At 48.0% G+C, this 24,136-nt stretch overlaps 2 protein-coding genes across 2 annotated transcripts; one reads left to right on the top strand and one right to left on the bottom strand.

The window, feature by feature from the left end:
* Window positions 1-17,766, bottom strand: SMG5 (SMG5 nonsense mediated mRNA decay factor). Its single transcript, XM_089483679.1, has 22 exons — window positions 17,320-17,766; window positions 16,141-16,239; window positions 14,910-15,033; window positions 13,720-13,876; window positions 12,566-12,655; window positions 11,621-11,710; window positions 9,754-9,832; window positions 9,185-9,310; window positions 8,574-8,642; window positions 7,986-8,194; window positions 7,436-7,573; window positions 5,366-6,073; window positions 4,153-4,322; window positions 3,757-3,832; window positions 3,173-3,348; window positions 2,657-2,815; window positions 2,205-2,264; window positions 1,880-2,039; window positions 1,458-1,548; window positions 894-968; window positions 666-804; window positions 1-456 (listed from the first exon to the last, which is right to left on the bottom strand). The coding sequence occupies exons 1-22, from the start codon at window positions 17,406-17,408 to the stop codon at window positions 373-375; spliced, it is 3,168 nt and encodes a 1,055-aa protein (XP_089339805.1). The 5' UTR covers window positions 17,409-17,766; the 3' UTR covers window positions 1-372.
* An 810-nt stretch (window positions 17,767-18,576) lies between these two features.
* Window positions 18,577-24,098, top strand: TMEM79 (transmembrane protein 79). The gene is made up of 4 exons (XM_089483384.1): window positions 18,577-19,271; window positions 20,741-21,697; window positions 22,816-23,029; window positions 23,169-24,098. Exons 2-4 carry the CDS (start codon window positions 20,944-20,946, stop codon window positions 23,359-23,361), a joined length of 1,161 nt encoding a protein of 386 aa, XP_089339510.1. The 5' UTR covers window positions 18,577-19,271; window positions 20,741-20,943; the 3' UTR covers window positions 23,362-24,098.
* The last annotated feature ends 38 nt before the right edge of the window (window positions 24,099-24,136 follow it).

Here is a 24,136-nt window from a genome sequence, read left to right as displayed (position 1 = left end):
CTGGCGGCCCCCCAGCAGTCCCCCCCATCGTCCCCCATCAGCTGGGAGAAAGGAGACGGTCTCTCCATGCTCCTTGTTGAGACGCATCTCTCTTCTCAGAGCGGGTTTCTGTTGCCCGCCACAGACGCCCCCGGTTCCATGGCAGGGGAAGCGACGGCGGGCTGTGGGGTGTGACTGTTCCGTGTGTCCGTATGTGTGTATGGATCGATGTGCGTGTTTCATGCGCACGCCCCCCGGCTGCTTGTTTCTGGAGGTGGCTGCTTCATGTCCAAATGTCGCCTGTGGTTTGACTTCTTTTTCGTTCCAACGCTGCACACGTCCTCCGAGGACGGGGAGACGGAGCTTTGACCAACCCAGCGGCGTCTTCTCTCCTCAACCCATCTCCTTCCACTGCTTGAAGAACTCCAGGACGTTCTTGATTTCGACGCTGGCATTGGCTGCAGCTTGGATGGCAGACTGGTGAGGGAAAAGGCAGAACAAAAAGCCAAAATTTCAATCATCATTCAAGTCCTTTCACAATGGCTGTCCATCCCTTACCAGGTGAATGAAAGGTTCATTTAGTACCATCGCCTGTGAACCATCCCAAGCATGCAAGCAAACGGCTAGAGCAAAGTCAAATGTTTGGGGAAGGGGAAAGAAATCCTTCCGCTTCATGGCACACTCACCTGCATGGGGACAGAAAGTTTACTCAGGTCATCCAGCTGGAAGCCTGTAATGATGGTCACCATCCCGGTCGTGTCGTCCTCACTGCCTCCCTGCGAGGTTGTCAACTGTCTGCAGCTGTCCAGTATCTTATAGAGACTCCTGCAAAGAATTCAGTTATTAAAACAGTTGGGGTTGGGGAATCACACTCCATTTATACAGAAAGATACCAAGGTATTCAGGCCACTTACCAAGCATCTAAATCTTGCCTCTTCAGCTTGTGCCTCTCAAAGCTTTTCCCCACTTCTTTCTGGCAGCGAATGTACCTGAAAATGGAAGAGAAGACCCCTGGGACTTAGTATGGCTGAAATTGCAGAAGTGCTCCATGGCACGCCTTCGCATCCTTTCTCCAATAGATGGATTGGTTATGAAAAGAGGGTTGTATTTCCTCAACTTGACTCCTTTACATCTGTTTTAGGGGCATCAACAAAGACATCTAAAATAAGGCTTGTCAAACACAGACTTGCAGTTTATTTTACGAATTTTATTTTATTAAGGCCTTTGGACTCTAAGTTACTTGTCGCATGGTTTGAACCTTTTGGCTGGTTTCACGTTTCAATTTTTATTTGTGTTTTAAATTTGATTTTTTAAATTGCTCCATGTTGTTTCTTACTGTATGAGATTGCCATGGAAGAGGGCAGGAGAGCAGTATTTTAGTTAAATGGAATTTAATTGCTTTGTTCCAATACACAATAAAGTGTGCCCTCTCTCTCTCTCAGAAATGGTCTCAAGAGAAATGCCAAATGCCAACCTACCTGTTTCCCTTTTTAAATTCCGCCTCTAGGTATCGGATGCTGTCGCGAGCCCCTGCGTTCTCCTTCTTCAGGAAGTCTAAGCCGTCAATTACTAATGGAAGGCCAAAATTAATAATGTCATGTATTTGTTTCTTCTTCTTCTAGTGCGCAAGCAGGCAAATGGGAGATGGAGGGGGACCAAAGACCATTTCTCTCAAACCCCATATTCCTGCCTTCCATAGTCTCACATCTGACTGCTTGGGAGATAGGACAAAAAGAAGAGCCTCCCCACATCTCAAAGCATGGGCTTCAAGTTGTTTCCAACTTACGGTGACCCTAAGGCAAACCTATCTCAGGGTTTTGTTAGCAAAATCTATTCAGAGGAGATTTGACTTTGCCTTCCCTTTGTGACTCAAGGCCTGTAGACTCAAGGAGTTGCTTACCTGTCCGTGGGATGATGACAATGAATCGTCCGCTGGCAGCCAGTTGCCTGATGGTGGGGAGATGCTGGCAAAGGGCCTGGGTATCTGGGACCAGGTAAGGAGACATCACACACTGGGCTTTGGGCTGCTGAAGGCTCCCCTCCAACTGTGACACCTCCAGCTAATAAAAAAGAAAAGCAAGAAAGGGAATGGAGAACCTATAACCTTCCAGATGTTGATAACCCAGCTTCTTCCAACATCTTAACTTCTTTCATGGACTGCCACCCTCCCAGAACTCCGCACCCCTCTCCCTGCCTCAATAACAACCTGCTTGTTGGTGTCCTACCTGCAGTCGAAGCTGAGCCATGTCCCTCATGAGCCGGTTCCGGCGAGCCTCCTCTGCCGCCTAGGAGACAAAGCAGAACACGCTGGTTGGTGTTTACATCTTAATTATTTCTATCTTCACAAACAAAATTATTGCCAATGTTTTGCCCCAAAAATGGTCTCAGGAGGGGGGCTACCGGTCTCCATCTCCCTTTGAAATCTCTGCATTTCAGCAGCTCAAAGCTAAACAATCCTGCAATGGTTGGTTTCATGGCAGCCATCTTAGAGCTGCATGACAACTTGTCTTCATAAGGTTTGTATATGATGTTAAGAGTTGCTTTTATTTTCTTGCTTCCATTTCCCCTCTCCAACCCTTTCTTCCTTTTGTGTCTTTTGGGTTTGTTTGATCCAAGCTCCCACACCTTCATTCTGCCCCCACATCCCTCCCCTATGGAATAAAAAGCCGAGACTAACCATCCGGAACTGGGCCTGGGCCTGTTGGAGCATGCCGTCTTGCTCCGACTGAGCGATGCTGATGAAGATCCCGACCTCGGAGTTGAACTGCAGGATGCTGCCCTGCAAGCGGGTGATGAAGTGGCCGAAGCTTCGAACGCAACAGATGCGGACCACGGACTTCAAAGAAGAGAACAAGATGAGGTGGGAAGGGGCAAGTTTCAGGCAGCAAGAACACTAGGAGTCATTCTACACTACACAATCACAGTCCTATGATTCCATTTGAAACGCCATAGTTCTGCCAAGTGGGATCCTGGGGCTTGTAGTTTTGGGAGGGGGTATATAGAATTCTCACCCAGAGAGCCCCAGTGCCCACCAACCTACAAACCCCAGGTTTCCACAAGATGGAGCCCAAATACCAGCTGCCGACCTTTGAAGCAACCTAACAGGCCAACAGTTAGAACCTCTCCAGCATTTGTGCCATTCCAAGAAGTATAGACTTCCAGGCTCAAAGCAGTGGCAACCAGGGCCTCTCACCTCCTCCACTTCTGTGAGCAAAGGCCTCTCCTGCTCAAAGTTGAACCTCTTGTGTGCGTTCTTCAACGGGGGAAGGTTGCGGAGGGCCACATCCTCCGGGAGAAGCAAGCAGGCACTCAGCTCTGGATGTTCACATCCAGGCAGCATGCTCTTCACCTCGTTGCAGAGTAAGAGCCCTGCAATTGTGAGCAGAAGGGGAAAGAAGACTTACTGGACAGCTGCTATAGGATCACCAGAGGGCAACACACACTGCTATAGTTGCCAGCTCCAACTCTGTGGCGGACATGCTTTGCACTCAATAGATCCCCAGCTCAGTTTGTACCATGTCTTGGGAGAACTGAGAAAAACAACTATTACTTGCCCCAAATCCCACAGAGCAAGTGTCAGCATAAACCAGGGGTGGGCATAGTATACCCTGCCATCACACGCAATACCCTCAAGGCTCACTCCCTCTTTCCCTTAAGAACTGCAGAAAAACCAGGTGGACAAAATGGGTAAGGGGGCTTAGCTGTGGTGGTCAAACTGACCAGGATGGATGGGGGAATTTGGGCCTTTAAGGAAGAGGGATTTTCTTGCCACATCACCTGAATCCTGCAGGTCCGCAGCCGAAGGAAGGAGGTTCAAAAGGACAGAGAGCCGGTTCCATAAACTCTGAGAACTCTGAGACGGAAAGAGACACCACAAAAGGAAGGTTAGGGCCTGGAGAATTGAGATCCAGGTTCAAATACCTGAGTGGCCGGGGCTGAACTAAACAGCCTTTGCTGTCCCAGTTCTATGATTCTACAAAATTCCTATCAGTCACTGATGTCCATGTTATCTAATTCCTACAAATCAGATCAGAAACCATGGTTTTCTGGTATAAGCTCAAGGCTCAGTCTGTGTTTTGGTTTGGGATTTCATGAGAACTAGCCCCAAGGCTGAAATAAGACAAAGTGGCATAGAATCCATTGCTTCTGCCATGCTGTCCATCCCAGACGTACCTGCGCACACATAATGATGAGGTCAGTGTTGGTTCTCAGCCAGTCCAGGAACACCTTGACGGTCGGGAGCAACCCCTCATTGGTTATGATCTCCAGTTTCTCTTGGAGGGAGCGCTCATTCCGGCAGGATTTGTTACTGGAGATGCTTTCTTCTGACTCAGAAACGTCATCTTCGACCAAAAAAAAAAAAAAAAAAAAGGGGGGGGGGGCTCATTTAGGTTAAGACATTTGGATAACTGTCCGAAGGGCAGAGAAGCACAGGATGTGATTTCCCTCTAGAGGAATTCCATTTAAGGTGTGGTGAAGAAACAGCTTGCCTATATTTTTTGGTAAGAAAAAGAATATTTCCAAAGAACAGGGGGAGAAGATATACTACATTTTAATGCTGTGTCTCTCCCTTTTATGGTCTGAATATAACAAGTGAGTCCTGCACCAAACATTTTTGTGGTATATCCTTGTCTCCTTGCCTATCTGAATCCCAAGCCAGAACAAAGGCTGGACATTAAACACATACATATATTCACAGTGCTTCAATAGGAGCACAGGAGTGTGGCATTTAAACAACAGCTTCTCCTAGATGAATTAAGTTCCCACGCTAAGGATTATCTGAATCGGCTTAAAAACTTGTCTGAGCGCCAAGGCTTTTGACTGCTACTTGCTTGCACCTTAGCTACCAGGTTTCTAAACCCTCTTTCCACTAGCCGCCCTTCACATACTGCAATGGACTCATATGGGATGCTATGGCTAGCCAGACCTTTAAGGAAAGAGCGTTTTGGACTTCAACTTCCACAACTCTTGACTGTTGGCCAAGGCAGCTAGGGCTTCTGGGAGTGGAAGTCCCAAACCTCTGGAACATCTATGTTTGGGGACCACTGCACTAACTCCCTGTGCTCCACCCAAAAACCCCTATCCCCCTGCAACCAAGGATTCTTGGCAGCAATAGCTATGGTCACTAAATAGCTGTGGAGGTGATAGATGGGAGACCACCCTATGCTTATACATGTATTTTTTTTGCTTGTTATACAGTATAAGCTGGCATTCTCGTCTGCCATGTGTAGTGCTAAAAGGCCCTCCCCCTCCCTTGGATTCAGTTTCCCTGCAACAGCCTCCCTGAACAGCCATTCTGTGGGCAATGGAGAGTGGAGTGGAGGAAGAATCTGGCCAGGTAAGAGATCTGCTTCCAAAACACAACACCCGCTCACCCGATCCTCACCTGGCTCAGCCACGCTGGGCTTGTCCACATCTCCATTAACGCATGGTTTGCTGCCGGCTGCCTCTTTCTGCGCAGGCAGGTCACAGTTCGGCTTGAGGAGGACATTACTGAAAGTGGGGGCCAGTCGGAAGCAACGCTTGGTCTGGAAGAGCTGGGTGGACATGGCCTGGAGGTTGCTGGCTATACTGGCGTCACTGGTCCCCAAAGAGCCCGGCCCATTGGTGACAGGATCTGGGGCCTCAGTCTTGGCAACGCCAGGGCTTTTCAAGTCCACCAGTCGGCCCCCGCTTTCGCCACCCAAAGCCTCCCTGGCGCCATTTTTCATGGGCCTGGCTTGTCCACTCCCATTGGCCTCTGGCTCATCTTCCATATCCTCCAGGTCTGAGCGGGACTCCTGGCTGTTCATATCAGAGTCGGTCTCTACGTCGAACGCCGTCTCGGCCTCCTCATCGCTCTTCTCTGATCCTGATTCCGAGCCATCGCTCCCTTTGGTGGAATCGGGGCTGGAGTCAGAGTCGAAGCCCTCGCTCAGATCGCTCTCGTCAACCTTCTGGGCATGGCGCCGGCGCCGGAGGCAAGAGAGACGCGAATATTTCTTTCCCTTTTTGCTTTCGCCCTTCTTCTGCTCCTCACTAGGCCGGTGGTTGGCTAAGTCGGCCTCGGCTTCTCTTTCGATGGAATTCAGCGGTTCCCGGGCTTCTGGATCCTCTGCAGGAAAAACAATGCAAAGGAAAATGTTACATATGCCTAGCTCCAACAAGAGTCAGGGGTCCCTGCCTTTGCCCACCCCTGCCTTAAAAGGCCTTTCATAGAAATAGGAAATGGCTAGAGGCTTCAGCCTGAGGTCCCACATCATTTATTCCAAAGAACATGTTTGTGGCCCTTTGGGCTGGAAAAAATACAGCCTTGAAAGTGTGTAAGGCTGAAGTCATGTCAGAAAATCAGAAGGCACAATTGAAGGGACCGCAGCGAGGGTCTGTGTAAATGGACTTTGAAAAGAAAAATGAAACGGCTCTGTTTAAATCCAGAGGCCGTTTTATATTTTGCAGAGAATTAGTCTTGGCCCAAGTCATTCTTTCAGGACACACAGCATGCCCTGGGAGCTTGAAAAGTACAAATAGCAAGGATACATTCCACTGATCAGATGCCAGCAACATTTCTTAATTCTGAAAGCTTCTTAAATTCATTTTTTAAAAAAAGAGGTGGGTTTGGGTTTCCTCCATCCCTCCAAAGCTTGAAAACTTTGATCCTCTCTAAGTCTGGTCAGTTAGAGAGATGGCGAAACAGTTGTGTGCACCTGCCAAAGGACTTAATTAAAAAGGAGGCAACGGCAACCCTAAGTAATCTTAAATGTGGTGGCTATAATCCACCCATATTAGGATCAACAGTGCTCAGAGGCTTAACCAAGATTAACAGCACTGGCATAGACTTTCAATGTCTGCATGAGACCTGTAACTACTCTAATCCCACCTCTGTTAAAAGGAAAATGTTTGTAACTGTGTCCTTATCGGCTCTGACTTACAGTTTCTACATATTGCATTTTAATTCTTTCTGCACTTTGTGCTTTCTAAACCAGCGCTTCTCATATTTGGGGGAACAGTCAATATGGTGTGCCAGAGAGAAGCATTTAAATTTGTGCCCACAGCATACAACTGGCTCCTTAGTTCCTGGGAATTTGTCCAGCACTGGCCCAGAGACCACAATTTTGAGCAGCACTGTCCTAAAACACCCAGAGGATACCTGTTGATAGAAACTATTTTGTTGATGGATGGCCAAACACCTTTGGAAAATAAAGTCAAGGAAAAGCAAGAAAAATGGATCAGAAGAGGGCTTTAAAAAAGGTCAAGTAAGAACAGACAAGTAGGATTCTTTTGGCTGGTGTGTCTTTCCATATAGAAAGGTGATGTGCAACCTATTCTGGATACAGTTCAGTTGCTTTCCATCTAGGCACCACAGCCATTTTGCCTTACACCAAAGGCAAAATGCAGCTGAGGACACCTATAGCTACCAGCAACAGTCAACAAAACAGGCAAACGTAGTAACTGTTTGCCGGTGACTCCCTGCCCTTACCTGTGCCGTCATTCCTGAAGGCTGGAACCGGGCTCTCGCCTTCTTCCAGCTCGGCTTGCAAGCGAATGTTGACGTGGTTGATGAGGTGTGAAAAGAGGGCCAGCGTAAACGCAATGGCTGCGCTATACTGCTTGGAACCTAGAGACAGAAAGGAAAGAGCATCCTGTTGCAACTTGCTTCCACCTGCTGTGTATATGCATACTTAGGAATCATTCCATTTTTGTTACAGGGTTGGCTTTGGGAGATGGGCTACCATGGGAGCGGATTGAGCTGATGACTAAACTATTGCAGAGACAGAAGGTGCCAGCTTAGCTCACTTGACTGTATCACTAAAGGCAGACCCTCTTAAGACGGGTGGCAACTGGCCTGGCAAGTCTGGAACTGAAGGGGCAAAAGAGGACAATTCTCTGCAGGAGCCAAACTCTAGGATCCTCTCTTTCCTAAGCTATGTTCAACCTCCTGCCCGCTAAATGGGTTGGACTATAACTCCCAGAGAGTTACAGTCCAACCCATCCAGAGGGTAGCTTTGTTATCCATTCCATCAGGTCACCTGCTCTCTTGAGGCTGTGGACACTCATCAGGCAAACAACCACCATCCGGAAGATGAGGAGGTCGGGCAGGAAGGAGTATCCATTCTCACACTCCTCTTCCTCCTCATTGGTGGAGCTCATGTTGGGCGAGGAGGGCAAGTAGAAGAGGCAGAGATTGAAATCTTCCAGGACTGACTGGCAGAGAGACGTCAGCTCGGACTCTGCAGAACTGGAAGGAAAGGAGATTTAGTGGACAAGAAGGCAAATGAGTCATGATTCATCTTATTATGTGAGTAAATCCTCATGGGTTCCCATGGCTGAGCAGGATTTGAGCCCTGGTCTCCCGGAGTCCTAGTTTAACACTCAAACAACTCCACCACACTGGTTTTCAGAATATATTCCTATAATGGGCAATTCTTTTATTACGCAGCAACAAACAGACATATGCAAAGGACTTTTGGAACAAGGAATTCTCCTTGGGAAGCTATTCTGATATCCTTCAGGCTACTCATCCTGTGTTGTTTTCCTAAGGCCTAAGTGATTCATTTCAACTACACAATTCTCTAAGGAACAACTGCCAAGTAAGATTAAAGATGGAAGAGACTCACCTGCTCTTTGGCTGCAGGAGGCTCTGCAAGTACATGAAGCTCACCAGCAACCTCTTAATGTCTTTACACCTGAGGGTCAGGATGGAAGAAAAGAACAATGAGCACATTTCAGATTGTGCGCATGTGTATGCTTTCTTCGAGCGGCATATTTCTAGTCCTTGTGGCTATAACAGTAGATAAGATCACAAGTCCCAGAGAGGAAGATAAATAAGGTTCCCAAGGGTTATAAGTCAGGCTTTAACCTCTATATCAGAAACGGGCAAAGTGCCACCCACAGGCTGCATGCAGCCCTTTGGACCTAAAGTGGGGCCTCAAAGCCCCCAGACAAATGTTAGGCAATCTTTTGTGCCAAAATCCCTTGAAATATCTGAAAGGGTATCCTATCAAAGAGGGAGCTTCTTTTGGGTGTAAGTGAAAGAGAACACATTTTTGCCCACTCCTTGCTTAGGGCTGCTTCAGGTTGCCACCAGCCTGGAAAGCACAGCAAGCAACCAATGTCTCTCCAGCTCACACCGCAGATGGACTTGCCCTGAGTCTAAATGCACCAAGCAGAAATTGGATTTACCGCAAGGACGGTTAAATCCATAAATGACAAGGCGCTGGGTCATTACCTTTTTTTGCTCGGTGACAGTTTCCTTGTTTCACATTTCTTTAGCTGGTGGTACATTTTGGCAGCCTTGTCATACAGGCGCTTGAGGTTCCCGCAAGCACCTTCAAAGGACACTTCAGATTGGATACTAAACAGGGAGAAAACAGAAAGCATGATTTGTCAATATCATCTCTATGCAAACAGAGCGAGAGCATGTGCATCTGTATGTGTGTTTGTGTACAGATAGACAGACAGATAGATATAGATTGAGAGGTGGATTTTCTTTAAAGCTCAGAGGAGCCGAATTCTGCTGTCCGCATACTCCTTTCTAGCAAACAAATGTGTGCTTCTTTTGCATAATTTATTCTGTACAGGTATACCTCAGTTAGCAAAGTAGATGTGTTCCCTGGGTATTTGTTCAACAGAAAAGTTGGTGCCAAAGGCAGAAATGCAGAACAAGAAGTCACTGGCACCACAATAAAATGGAAAGGCCAGGCTGCAGCAAAGAGAAAGGGCACAGACACACTTGCTCCCTTTTCCCAAGCAGCCATAGGGAAGACATGTTAGATTCCCTTAGTCTGCAGTACTCACCAGCGCAAATAGCAGTACGTGGCTTCCACATTGTAGTATTTGCTCCCAGCTAGTGTCCCAAGTTGGTTAAAAGGCATACCTGCAGCCCACAAAAGACAGAAGTGAGAACAGGTCCAACTATATGTCTAAATCAGGGCTGAGCGGTGTGTGGCCCTGGGACTGCTTCTGGCCCTCCTCCAGATTCCCCAGACCCACCTTTTTTCTGATAAGGGCACATTATTGTTCCCAGGAGCTATGACTGAGTTTTCAAATAGAGTGAGCTGCTATTACCACCTTTTTAAAAAAGTAAAGACCGGTTTTTCAAAACAGGATGAGAGCTTCTCTCTCTTTTTTTTTTGGACTGCATTTTTAGCAAACTGTGTGGCCAAGGAGGGTCCCAGGGCAGAACATCAACCCCTTCCAGGCCTGCCACAATTTGCCCACTCCCCTCATCTACGTTTTCTGGAACCTCAACATGAAAGAGAGACGAATTGATAGATCTCAAACTGATTTGTGAAAAAGCCAGGATAGAAATACAAGTTGAGTATCATGCCATATCATCACCACCTTCCCCAAGGCCCATTCCTGTCCAGATGAGTTTGGTTTGTGTGCATACACACAACCTGAGTCTCCCTTGTCTAAAATGGAGAAGCAGCGTTTTGGACTTTGGATTTATTAATATTTTTTAAAGACTTTGGAATACTTGCATATACAAAATGGCACAAATTGCAAACAGGACCCAAATTTAAACATCAAATTCATGTATGTTTCATATACACCTTATAAACATAACCTCTAGGAAATCTCGCATGTCATAATCTAAATGATTTTATGCATGAAATGAAGTTGGCATACGTTGAACCATTGGAAAGTAAAAGTGGCCACTATCCCAGCCCCCCATGTGGCGTACAAGGGCTACTCAACCTGTGTTTCAAATTCTATTGCACCACCGACTGTACACAGGGTTCTCCAGTGGTCTCCCAGGCAGTACACTGACAACATTTGCCACCACCTTCAACAATGCTGAGCCTGGCATGCTCAGCCTGCATTCTGAATCAGCCGTTGTGCTGGCAGCATTGGCTCCTTGCCACACTGGCTGAGACAGAGGACAAGGGGCGCCTAAACAGCCCCTGCTCTGCTTAGCCAAAGCAGAAAACAGATGCTTTGGCAGATGTTTCTCAGTGTAATGTTCCTCAACAGCTGACTCCCTTTGGCCTTGCTTTCTGTCACACGCATTATGCCAGTCACGGCAGGGAAGGGCGGTGCAAAGCCAAGCCTGTTCAAAGCGTAAAACGGCCTTCCCCTAAAACAGGGAGTGAAGAAAGTGTGGCCCTCCAGACTGCATTCTCTCCGCACCTGAGGCTATTTTTTACAGCTCCCGAGACAGACCTGGCCACAATGCCCTTCCCTCTGGCAAAAGCAGCCAAGCCTAGAGGCCTTCAGGAGCAGGGATTCGGCTTTCAAGTAACCCACAAGGAGCCTCTATCATGTTTAACTTGAAAATAAATTGCTTTTCAGAACTAAAAATAGACTCCCAGCCACTCCTGATTTTACCCTGCTCTTTGGCAGCCTGTTTGCCCCTTAAGTGTAGCCAGGGGCAGAAAGCTCAGTCCAGAGGCTGCCCATCCCTGACCTAGGGGTTAGGGTCAGCCCGAAGAACCAGTACTGTGGGCTAGGCCTTCACATTCAGATCCATGAAATGGCTGATCATCATGCCCCTGTCCCTGCCAAGAGCCAGAAACAGCACCAGGGCAGTATTATGGCTTGTCTAAGTGGAACTGGTAGATCAGCAAACTTTGCAAGCTAGGAATATGAGGATGTTATTGCTCTGACTGAGCTACATGAAATTTGGGGAAGGGCCGCAAGACACTTGGGCCTAAACACATACCAATTTGTGGCGCAACAGAAAGGGCTTGATAGTAGAATCTCTCGGCCAGCAATTCTGTATCCACACCTGCCAATTCATTCTGATACCGAGCTGAAAACATGGGGGGAAACCACACACACACACACACACATAAGAAATGTAAGGACTACGTTGTCATGTTCCTTCAAGCCTGCTCTAACTTACGTTGCTCCTATCACAGGGCTTTCCTGGAAAGATTTATTCAGAGGTTTGACATTGGTTTCCATTGAGGCTAAGAGTTTAGGTTTCCATGACTGAGTGGCAATTCGAATCCAGATCTCACAGAGTCCTAGTCCAACTCAAACTACTGTATCACACTGGCTTTCTAGGGATCACATGCAGATATAAAACTTGCCTCATGCATGCACAAGATTAATAATAATAATAATAATAATAATAATTGAATGCCTCAGGTTCCTCTGGGAATCTTGCTCTCTGAAGTCCAGCCCTAGAACAACACTTTTGGAGACTTGGATCTATTTTCACTATAAACCTACCGCACTTCAGTCCCATTTAACTGCCATGCCTCCATCCTATAAGGTCCTGGGATTTGTAGTTTGCTGAGATTTTTAGACTTCAATGCCAGAAAACTTGAGTCTTTCCCCCAAACTAAAAATCCCATGCCAGCTTCAGTGGTATCAAAATGCTATCATGATGCAGAGGGAAAGAGATGTCCCCAGATCCTGGAGTGTCTCTACAGAGAAGGAGTCCCACCAAAGTATGAGACAGCTACTGTGAACATGTCCTTGCTGTCTGGAAAGAATTCATACATGCAATTTTTGGAAAGGTGCAAGAGGTCCAAATCATTTGGGGGTTTGTCAGTCGGTTACTTAATGGATTCCCCGTTGCAAGATAAACCACAGCTATACAGGGAGAGCACAACTCCTCCATCCAACTCCAGAAAGACCACCTCACACCAGTTCTCACCTAAATCCCCCAGGTAAACCAGACACCGGTGGCAGGCCATCTGAGCCCACTCCATCTCCTTCTCCGATGCTGAGACCGGTTTCTTACAACCTACAGAGAAAACAACCAAGAGGAGGTCCTGGAGTGAGGAGGGCTGAAAGAAGGGACCAGCCTCACAGCTTTGGGAGTACATCCAGCTCCCCCACAACACTCACACACACACACAGAGCGTTTCTCTGCCTCCTGGGCAAGCATTTGTTAAACCCAGGAACCATGCGTTTTAACTCTCCTTCCGCCCCCGCAGCAGCTCCAGTGAATTTTTAAAGCGCAATTAATATGACAAAAGTGACACAATGTTAGCATGGCTCTTTTAAGGGCTCCGTCATTCCTGCAGCGATCTCCGCTCGACTCCCACAGCGAATGTTGCCAAGGACACAAGGCAGTTTGCCCGAGGAAACCCTCACGCACTCCCACCAGCCAAGAATGAAGCATGCATGGCAGTGCAAAAACACCAGGGCTAACTCGTGCCTTTGGCAGCCAAAGGGTGCTCAAGTGGCCATCCGGTCCCAAACCCAAACTGCTGCCATCCCCTTCCCAAGGCAGAATCATTCCCAGTATCTGCAAGTATCTAACCTGCATAGTCCACAGAGATTGCTCAACCATTTCCAACACAATTAAGATTAACCATATGAAGGGTAAGGTAAGGAAAACAGGTCTCCAAGGGCAGAAAGACGGCCCTCGGACCTGCCATAGCTGTCCTCCCCAGCCTGCTTTTAAGCCACATTCAGTAAAAGGAGTTACATGAACTTTCAGTATCCCAACAGAGTTCATACAAATTTACAGGCTTCCCTGACTTTTGATGCCTCACATTCTGACACTTCAGTCTTTCAGCACTTGCAAACTGCAAATGAGTTCCATTAATTCAACAGGAGGTCCCTTCTTTCGCCAATTCTTCCTGCATTCGAGGCTCACTTGGGTCCACTGCACACACTTGTGTGTATATAGCATGTATTAATTTAGCTTTTGCATGCATTCAAAAGTGATATATAGCGTGTTATGTACATTTTCTTTGGCCCAAATGCATTTGCAAGCTTAAGAAAAAAGAAAATTGGATTCAACTCACTGGCCCAGCCAATTTGAGCAGCTGTTGCATAGAATAAAAGACACGTACTGACCTATGAGGGGATCCGTAACATGAGTCCAGTCGATGCAGCACTGCAGCTCTAGCTGATAGTGAGACTGGATGTAGAGAAGGAGGTGCTGATAAAACCCAATGCCAGCAATGAGGTGAGTCCGGTAGGCACACTCCAGGGTACTGCGGCTATGAATGTGCTGCGGGACGGAGAGAGGAAGAAAACATTAAGACTGCACCTCAAGCTGCTTCTTTACCACTTTCACCATTTCCTCAGAATAGTTAAAGACCCAATTTTAACTGTGCAGCATAAACTTATAGAAGCATTGTTACCCCAGAGTAATATGAGACAGCACCACTGAGTAATGCGAGAGCTACATTGGAGTAACATGGGGCAGCACCATTGAGCATGCAGTGGACACAAGTACCCTGTGCCTGCCTGCTGTGCAATGCCTCCACTGATGTAACTCCTCTTGTACAACCCTTACTACGACTGAACCTCTTGTGCAACCTCCCTCCACTATTTACTTGCTTACCAAATAGTTTTTACAGCAGTGTAAACCACTGACACGAGTCTATCCAAAGCCACAGATGAATTCAGTCATGAACACGCATTCAACTGTTTGCGGAACAGTATTTCCACCAATGTAAATCAACAACAAGAGTGTAACCAAAACCACAGATTGATTCAACTGTGAAGTCAAAGGTTTTCATGGCCGGCATCCATAGCTTTTTTGTGGGTTTTTCAGGCTCTGTGTCCATGTTCTAGAAGAGTTTATTCCTGATGCTTCGCCAGCAGCATCTGTGGCTGGCATCTTCAGAGAATGCTGGCAGTGAAGATATATATAACCCAATCTCTTCCATGCCAGCCTTCTCTGAAGAGAACACTTCCACATTACCCGAAAAACCCACAAAACACTAACCATTCAACTGCTTACATGCCAGTGTAAAATAATTCTGTGGACATTCCTGCCCTTGCCTCCTCTTGGTGCCCACAGCAATGCCATTTCCATACAGATCAATGGAGTAGTGTCCCCTCCACGAACCTGATAGTTGGGGAGATGCTTCACAGAGAGGCTTCCCCTTTTGTTGCATCCACTGGCAAGACTTAAGGGCAGCAAACACTGCTATAGCCCCACTTTGAGAGGATGGGAAAGAGCTAAGGTAATCCGTGTTGCTGCTCCTACAGACCTAGCACACCTGAGATTGAAAGGACTGGGTAGAACGACGTACCTTTTTATTTGTTTTGATGAGCTGGATGACTTCATAGTAAACCTTCCTCCATAGCAATTCCTCGGCCTTCCTCCCATAATCCACCGGGTGCAGGAACATCAGCTTCACACACAATTCGCGGAGCCTGCGGTTGGCAAACAGGAGGAAAGAAACCCTCTTTTAGCCAATGCCTGGCCATATGAGAACAAACCTCATCTGAAGCCACCCATCTTTCCCTGAACCTTAAGCTCTGGAGCCGAAAGGCGCGAGAAATCTCATTTCTGTTGCGACAAATGAACAGTTTGGGAACAGGCAAAGCAAGGGTGCATCTACTCTGCAGCAACAACGCAGTTTGACACTGCTTTAAGTGCTGCACCGCCATCCCAAGGAACCCTGGGGTTTGTAGCTTTACAAGACCTTTAGCCTTCTCTGCCCAAACTGCAGAATGCGGTAGAAATCATGCAGCTTGACGCCACTTCTAACTGCCACGGCTCCATCCTATAGAATTTGTAGTTTGGCAAGGCCAGAAAAGGCCAAAGACCTTGCAATACTACAGATCCCATGATCCCACAGGATACAGTGCAGATACGCCCTTCATGGCAAGCAAGAGCCTGCCGCTGGCCTGATCCCTGCAAGCATCTCAGTCGTGTAATAAAGTTCCTACAAGAACGGGGTTTTTGTTCTGGGTTTATATCTTTACCTCTTTTGCGGTGGACTACATTTCCCCAAATTGTACTCTTTAAGGGATTGTTTGGACTCCAGCTCCCAGAATCCCAAATTACTGACCAACGTGGCTGAGGCTTCTGGGAGATGAAGTCCAAATTCTCTTAAAGAGCACAGTTTGGGGACTACTGATCGATATACACACACACACACACACACATATATATATATAGAGAGAGAGAGCGATCTATATATATAGTATTATAGTACCCCAAACTGCACCCTTTAAGAGACTTTGGACTCCATCTCCCAGAAGCCCCAGCCATGTTGGCCAATACCCTAGGATTCTGGGAGGTGAAGTCCAAATTCCTTAAAGAGCACAGTTTGGGGTGCTATAATACCACACTGTGTATATATATATCAGTGATTCCCAAAATGTGCTCTTTAAGGGGGTTTTTGGACTTCAGCTCCCAGAATCCCAAACTACTGACTGATGCGGCTGAGGCTTCTGGGAGCTGAAGTCCAAAAGGGCACAGTTTGGGGGCCGCTGACCTTGACCCCCTTCCAGGCTGAAATAGAGAAGGCTTACTTGTTCCTCAGGCTGATGTTCTCCGGCTTAAAAACCTCTTGGTAAGCCGCCTTGTTTCCAAGAATGAGGTCCAGTCTATGTACTGCTTCTACCACGGCTCTGTGAAAACAAAGACGCATGGGTTTTAGAGTCCTTCTTGGTGTCAAACCTGGTCAGCTGTCCAGCGGCACCAAAGAGTCCATTTTCCTCAAGGACTTTATGCCATGCTTTTCCCATTCGTTTGTGGCTGGGGGATAATGGGAGGTCTTTTTCCTTTGCCCTTGCCTGGGGTCGGTCGATGGGAGCCCAACCCCCGAGGATGATGGGGGCTGCAGACCAATGTTTCATTTGAGGATGGAGGCTCAACCTTTCATGGGAGGTCGGGGGAGGATGGGAACTATAGTCCAACCCCATATGTAAACCCTTGAGAGGATGAGAAGTACAGTCCAAACTCTCCTGTGAGAGGCCTGGGGACGATGGGCGCCGCAGTCCAACCCCCACAATGCACCCCACACATAAGTTGACCTCATGTGTAAATCGAGGGCAGGTTTTGGGGCCAAAATTGCGGGGTTTGATAAACTGAGGGTAAAACTGAGGGCCATACGGCAAGGAAAGGGATGCCAAAGAAATCCTGGCAGGCAAAAGCATTTGGCTGATCCTTAAGGCTGGATGGATGAGAGAGAAGAGGTGCTCTGGCCTTGGGAGGAAAGGACTCCCCCAGAGACACATATGCGCATGCGCAGAGACCCCTCTCTCCGTAGGTGCAGCTCTGATTATTCCTGGATAGGGAGGCCTAGGTGCTCCTCCAGCGCAGCTCTCTGCTCAGCCTCTCTTGGCCATTGTTGCCCCGAGGGCCCAGAGGTCCCTAGAGAGGCGGCGGCGGCTTTCTCCCTTGCGCTTTCCCCGCCTCCACGGGGCTCCTGTGCCCGGGGACAAGGGCAGCTAGAGTGGGAAGCCTGGGGAGGAGGGAGGCCACAGTCCAGCCTTTCACGCGAAGCCTTGGGAGGCTGGGAGCTGCAGACCCAAACCCTGGCGGGAGGAGGCCTGGGACGATGGGAGCTGCAGTCCAGCCCCGGCCACGTGCCAGGAGGGTTCCGATCCCACCTCTGCCTAGGCCTGGGGGGGATGATGGCCCGCCCCCATCCGCCCTGCCTGCCTTCTTCCCTCGGGGAGGGCGATGGGGGCCGCAGTCGCCCTCACCGGTAGAGCCTCTTGGTGTGGAGGGCCTTGGCCTCCGGCTCCCCGCCGCCGCCGCCGCCGCCGCCTCCTCCTCCGCTGCCTTGGCTCATGGCTCGGCGAGGAGGCTGGCGATCTTGGCCCGCGAGGCTCCGCTGCTGCTGCTGCTGCTGCTGCTGCTCCAGGCCCAGACCCCCCGCGCCCAGCAGGAGCAGCCAGGCCTCAGCCTCCGCCGCTTCCTCTGCTCCGGACTCTGCTCCGCTCCTCCTTCTCCGTCTCGCTCCGGACTTTTCTGCCGCCGCCGCCGCCGCGCGCCTTCTTCGTCCTCCTCTTGCTCCTGGCGCCGGCCCCCCTCCGCCGCCATCGCGCTCCGGCTCCGCCTCCTCCGCCTCCTCCTTGGGCCTCCGCTTCCGCTTCCGCCGGACGGGTCCCGCCTCGGACGCAGCCCCGGGCTCCTCCGAGGGAGGCCCGCCCCTGAGCAGCCAACGCTCGCGAGAACTCGCCGCTTCCGCTCCACCTTCCGCTCTCGCGAGATCGCAAAGGACGACGCAGGCGTAGAGCTAGAAACTGAAAAGAGTGCAGAGAGACCCTTCGGCGCAGCAATAGCGGGACTATTATTACCATGCAGACAGATATACATAGATATATATATGTGTGTGTGTGTGTATTATGTGTATATATATATATATATATATATATATATGAGATATACTGCTATAAATATGTGTCTATATATATAAGCTCACACATACACACACATCTATACATACATATATGTGTCTATATGTACATATGTGTGTATATATGAGCTTAAATATATATAAATATATATAAAGCTATATATATATGTTTTAGTTTATATATATATATATATACACACATATATACATATGTATGTATATGTATAATATAAGCTTATATATATATATATATGTTTTATAGAAAGTTATATATTGTTTATATATATATATGTATTATCATATTTTATACACACACATATACATATATATTTGTATATATGTATTATGTGTGTGTATATATATATATCAACATATAATATACATATATATTGTTTTATAGAAAAAGTTATATACTGCTATCTATCTGTCTATATATATATATATATGCACACACTTATATTTATATACATACATATATGCGTGTGTGTGTGCATGTATGTATGTATAATGTGAGCTTTTATAAAACAATATATATATATATATATATATATAGGAAAAGGTGCCACTTATTAGAAAAGTCATTGATGCCAGGAAAGGCGGAGTGATGCAGAAAGAGAGGAAGACGGCAGGCAAGATGGATGGACTCTATTCCACATTATATTATATCTATCACGGAGTCTATTAAGGAGGCCACTGGTCAGGGCTGAACCCTCCTTGGAAGCCAAGATGCTCAAACTGAGGCCGTCGTACTTTGGACTCATCATGAGAAGAGATGGACCACTGGAAAAGACGACAAGGCTAGGAAAGGTAGAAGGTAGCAGAAGGAGAGGAAGACGGCAAGCCAGATGGTTGGACTCTATGAAGGTGGACATGAGCATGAATTGCGCAGGAACTAAGGAGAGTAGTGGACAATGGGGGCTCTTGGCGCTGTCCCATGCGCAGGGGGCCATGAGTCGAGGGTGGTTGGCAACCACAGAAGCGCGGATGGCACCCAGGCCTTTCGCTGTGCGTGCGCCAAGTGCGAAACCCGGAGGGTGGGACCATCCCTTCTGGCCATCATCTGTCATTGCTGCCTGGACTGGTTAGACAGGTTTGAAAGTCCAAGGGAAGGCAAGGAAGCAAAGGCAGGGAGAGCCGTGACCAAGAAGGGAACTTATGGCAAAGACATCTCCGAAGATAGATATTGGCAAATGCTAAAATAGATCCGCGGAGCAAAGCTCTGTTGTGCGATCGTGAAAGAAGCAACGAAGGAGTGGCAAAACCACAACACAACGCAGCGCATGGGATTGAGGACAGGTGAGATGCTGCCGGCACCGGTTCCCATCCTCCATTATACTAAGAGTTGTCTTTTAATGTTTTGCACATTCTTTGGTTCCGCTTTCCTTGGCACATTTCCTTGCTCTTAAGAACGGGATCGTTGCGCGTTGTTGTGTGGCTCCAGGTTGTTTCCAACGCATGGCGATCCTAAGCATGGGTTTTTCTGGGCAGGTTACTTCAGATACAGTTTGCCATGGCCTTCCTCTGAGGCTGAGAGAGTGTGACTTTTTGCCAAGGGTCACACAATTGGGTTTGAAGGCTGAGTCAGTATTCGAACCTGGGTCTCTAGAGTCGTAGCCTGAAACTCAAAGCATTACACAATACACACTTCCCTTCCTTCCTTCCATCCTTCTCTTTCTTTCTTTCTTTCCCTTTCCTTCCTTCCTTCTTTCTCTTTCCCTCCTTCCTTCCTTCTTTCTTTCTTTCCCTCTCTTTCCCTTTCCTTCCTTCCTTCCTTTTCTTTCTTTCTTTCCCTTCTCTTTCTCTGTCCCTATCCTTCCTTCCTTCCTTCTCTTTCTCAGTCCCCTTCCTTCCTTCCTTCCTTCCTTCCTTCCTTCCTTCCTTCCTTCCTCCTTCCTTCCTATGCATGTACATATTATATATACTCAAACACACATTCAAAGCAAAATTAAAGGGCTCTGTCCGTCTGCAAAGCGAACACTTCGATGGGGTTACGAGTTCCAATTCTCAGCCTCCAATTCTCAGACAGATTGCCAGACTCTCCATTCAGACAAACCCCTTTAATTTTACAAATGGCATTATTTCTCCAGTGTAAATGCAACCACCGTTTAGGGATCCAACGAAGGCAAAGCTACGAATGAGAAGCTAATAAAGCTAGTAATGAAAATAAGGATAATGAGAAAGTTAATAATGAGAATAATGGGAAGGCAAAGATAATAATGACAATGGATGCCTAAATAGTGGTTGCATTACAATGTGTAACGGCAAATGATAATGTGTAATGACAAAGGTAATAATGATCAAACGGAAGAGATCGAGGAGTGAATTATTTCCAGGGTCTCAATCCCAGGAAGGCTAAGCATTTTGGAAATTACAAGGAAAATGCCATTTCGGAGGGCAGACTTATTGCAAAGTCCATAATCTCCTCATAGTTTACTCCTTTGCTTTCTCGTCCTCCGGGCCAAATAAAAAAGGAGGCATGATTCTGGTTAGTCCAGGTTCTAGTAGTTTCTGGGCAGGTATCCGATAATTCATCTCACCGATCGCTGAGTAACTGCAACCTATAGTTAGTCTGGTCTGGTCTGGATTGAGAAAAGGTTTGAATTCCCAGCGGTTGTTTTTGAGTTTCCTCCATTTAAAGATTAACCCAGAGTCACAACTGTGTGGTTTCCGGCAGTTGTTTGCCTTCTCCACTTGATAGAAAGTCCCTCAACACTACACACCTTTTAAAACATACTTATTGTGTCTGTTTTTCCATCCCTTTGTAGAGCAAGGCTGAGAAAAAACGAGACAAATCCAGGCTTAAACGTTTCCACGGACGGTGACCTCCGTCTTCCGGATCCGTTCTTTACTTTCTGGGCTATTTGGAGCCATTGGGATAACTGAGAAAATTGCCTTCATGGAAATATATGAAATATCCTAAGCATTGGAACAGATATTGGAAGGTTCTGGAAAGGTTGGGCGGCACAAAATGGCCGCCGCCGCGCCTGCAGAGGAAGTGGCGATGGGCGTTTTGGGACAAGATACAAAGAAGTCGACCCAACTTGAGACCCAAGAGGAGAGTTTTGAGGACTATGAGACCACCTTACTATGGGGTCAATCGCCCCGTGGTTCGATTCGTGAGACGACGGCACACAAGGCGCCAGGGTCTGACGCAAGGCCCAGCCCTGAAGGGAGACGAGAAGAAGCCATTTTGGGGCCTGCTGTGGACGATGGGTCCTTGGATAGGTCCTCCAGAACTCCTTCCTCCATCAGCACCAAGGAGGAAGAAGAGGAGAGCAACACAATGCCCAAAGTGGCGTCTCACGTCTTCGTGCCCATCGACCCCCATTGCATCGAACGCAAGCCGATGGGGTACGACGCCAAGAAGCAGCAGCGATGGGAATACGAGGAGACGACAGCGCGCAGCAAGGATACCGGCGACGTCGAAAAGCAGGATTTCATCCCTCGCAGGCACTCGGCCCACTTCGACGACTTGCCCAGCGACGATGGAGAGGGCGCCAAGGCGTGCGCAGACAGGCTCCCGTGTCTCTGCAACGGCACCTGCAGCTCCGCCAACCTCAAAGCCGTGGCCTCCATGCTGGGCGCCACCATCATCTTCCCTTGCCTGGTCTACGGCGCTTACGTCTTCCTGCCCTTTGATGCCCCTTCGATGCCCACCATGGCCTCCCGCTTGGTCTACACCCTTCGCTGCGGGGTTTTTGCCACGTTCCCCATAATCATAGGTGAGCAATAAGGATGACACTTGTAGCAGAGTAAGGCAAGTAGAATAATAGGATCACAGAGTTGGAAGAGATCCCAAGGGCCATGCAGTCCAAGCCCATTCTGCAATGCAGGAATACATAGAGTAATAGGGTTGGAAGGGACCCCAAGGGCCATGTAGTTGAACCCCCTTCTGACATACAGGAATACACAGAATCCTAGAGTTAGAAGAGACCCCAAAAAGGGCCATGCAGTCCAACCCCATTCTTCCATGCAGGAACTCACAATCAAAGCATCCCCATTGACAGATGGCCATCCAGCTTGTTTAAAGGCCTCCAAGGAAGGAGAAATAAGGCATTTGCCGTCTAGGAAGCTCCCCAAATTTCCCCTAATGATCTCTTGGGATGGTAAAATGGCATTTTAACCACTTTCTTAGTCCTCCTAAATTTCGGGGCACTCAAACCTTGCCATGGTGGTTTGAGAGATGGACTACGGCTCCGGAGACCAGGGTTCGGTTCCCGACTTAGCCATGGAAAAAAACCCTTGGCCAAGTCACGCTCTCTCAGCCTCAAAGGATAGCGATGGCAAACCTCCGCTGAAATCTTGCCAAGAAAACCCTGGTATGATAGGTAAGGCTTAGGGTTGCCTTAAGTTGGTGGCACACAACAACAACAACAACAACCACAACAGGTTATTCTACAGGACCCAAGGGGCAGCTCCCTTGCTTTTCCTAAGGCTTTGGAGGCACTGAACAGCGCAGTTACTCCTTTATCTCGCTCTTTCCCCTTCATCTTTTTTGCTCGTAAAAGCGAGAAAAACTCGCTCATAAAAATTCTTCCAGGTGCGCCTTTGTTTGAACAGGCAAGCCGAGACCTGTTCCATCACAACTTGTAAAACGCCATGCACGCAGGTGGCGTGATACATAAGAAACATGGTTTCAAAGCCATATCCACCCAGGATGTCAATTGGTACGTGAGGATGGCAATTCAAATAACAAATCCTGTGTATGTGTGGAAATGAACTCGCAGGCGAATGCTACGCAAGAGGTCTCTTCTTCCTCCTGGGTAGCGTTCGCCACAATGGTACCCAGCCACATGCGTCCCGGACAATGCTCAGGTGGGCCTTCTCTCTCTCTTCCCAGGTATGGTTGTGTATGGCGTCTCCCGCCTCTGCTTCTCTGCCTTGCAGCCCTTTGGGGAGCTCCACAGGGAAGTGGAGATCCACCGCCGCTACGTCTCCCAGTCAGTCCACCTCTTCATCCTCTACTTCTTCAACATCGCCGTCCTCTCGACTTACCTGCCCCAGGAAGGCCTCAAGCTCATCCCTCTCCTGACCGCCCTATTTGCCATTTCACGGTAAGAGGGGAAAAACCATCCACTCATCTGGGGATGCTGGGCGTCCGAGTCTTAGGCTTGGGCTGCAGCCACGTTGCAAAAGCAAAGCACCTTGACACCACTTTTTGGCCTTTTCCTTCCCTGTCCGCTGCTCCTCCAGGCTCCTCTATTGGCTGGCCTATGCCATGGGACGCTCCTTCCGCGGATTCGGCTTCGGCTTGACGTTCCTGCCGCTGGTCGCCATGCTCCTCTTCAACCTTTACAGCATGTTCCTGGTGGATTCGGAGAGCCTCTTTGCCACGGAGGACAGCGCTGGGGAGGAAAAGGCTTTCAAGCCCAGATATTGGGGTTGAAGAAGGGCTGTCTTGCAGAAGGGTCCGAAATCTAAACACCGCAACTATAATAAATGAACTTCTATGTACTTTACAGTAGCCCCTGAAGAAGGCCAATGAGGGACAAGGCCGAAAGACGTTGGGCTCTTTGAGATATTAAAAGTCTGGACCATGGTTTCCTTTTATGCTTCTACATTTTGTATAAGGGAGACTGTTTTACCCCAACGTTGTACTAAATGGGACTTCAGCATCCACCAATTTTGGGGTCCTGGAACAAAACCCCAGCAGATACTAAGGAAGTATTGTAAAGGGTTGGATTGCAGCTCCCATCAGCCTGGGCCATCATAGCCAACAATGGATGCTGGGGACTGCAGTCTAACCACGTCTGGGTCTTAAGCGTTCATGGGACTTAAGCATTCATGTATTTTGGTGGAACAAAGCCCCAGCGGATACTCATTGTATGCACTTTTTGCACATAGTCTGAACGTCGTTCTATACACAATATTTTTCATCATTTGGTGCATGAAACAGTTGATCAGAAAGCAAAGGTCTCACTGTCTCAGCCACCCATGAAATAAAGGTTTGGGGTTTTTGTGCGGGGGATATTTGTATATAAATGTATGTTTTGTCGTTCCAAGAAGTAAAGCAGATGGGTTTGCTTCAAGAAAATGTAGCATCGGTACTTTGGAACATTTGCCAAGATGTGAAATGTTGATTTTTTGACTGTGAACCTTGAAAACCTCTCTTTACTGTTTTGATTCTGGCACATATTTAATGCAATGAAATAAAACCTCAC

This window comes from Sceloporus occidentalis, unplaced genomic scaffold (genome assembly GCF_023333645.1).
Source record: "Sceloporus occidentalis isolate IW3139 unplaced genomic scaffold, rSceOcc1.0.p SCAF_20, whole genome shotgun sequence".
NCBI classification, from domain to species: Eukaryota; Metazoa; Chordata; class Lepidosauria; order Squamata; family Phrynosomatidae; genus Sceloporus; species Sceloporus occidentalis.
The sequence above is the reverse complement of the archived record's forward strand: the minus strand, read 5'-3'. Positions and strand labels throughout refer to the sequence as shown.

Excerpts from the sequence above, each read along its gene's own strand:
- TMEM79 (XM_089483384.1), top strand. The coding sequence starts at position 20,944 with ATGGCCGCCGCCGCGCCTGCAGAGGAAGTGGCGATGGGCGTTTTGGGA. Across the intron at positions 21,698-22,815 it reads CACGTTCCCCATAATCATAG|GTATGGTTGTGTATGGCGTC; the intron begins GTGAGCAATAAG and ends CTCTCTTCCCAG. Across the intron at positions 23,030-23,168 it reads GCCCTATTTGCCATTTCACG|GCTCCTCTATTGGCTGGCCT; the intron begins GTAAGAGGGGAA and ends CTGCTCCTCCAG.
- SMG5 (XM_089483679.1), bottom strand. The coding sequence starts at position 17,408 with ATGAGCCAAGGCAGCGGAGGAGGAGGCGGCGGCGGCGGCGGCGGCGGG. Across the intron at positions 13,877-14,909 it reads TCATCAAAACAAATAAAAAG|CACATTCATAGCCGCAGTAC; the intron begins GTACGTCGTTCT and ends TCCGTCCCGCAG. Across the intron at positions 2,816-3,172 it reads TGCTCACAGAAGTGGAGGAG|TCCGTGGTCCGCATCTGTTG; the intron begins GTGAGAGGCCCT and ends TCTTCTTTGAAG.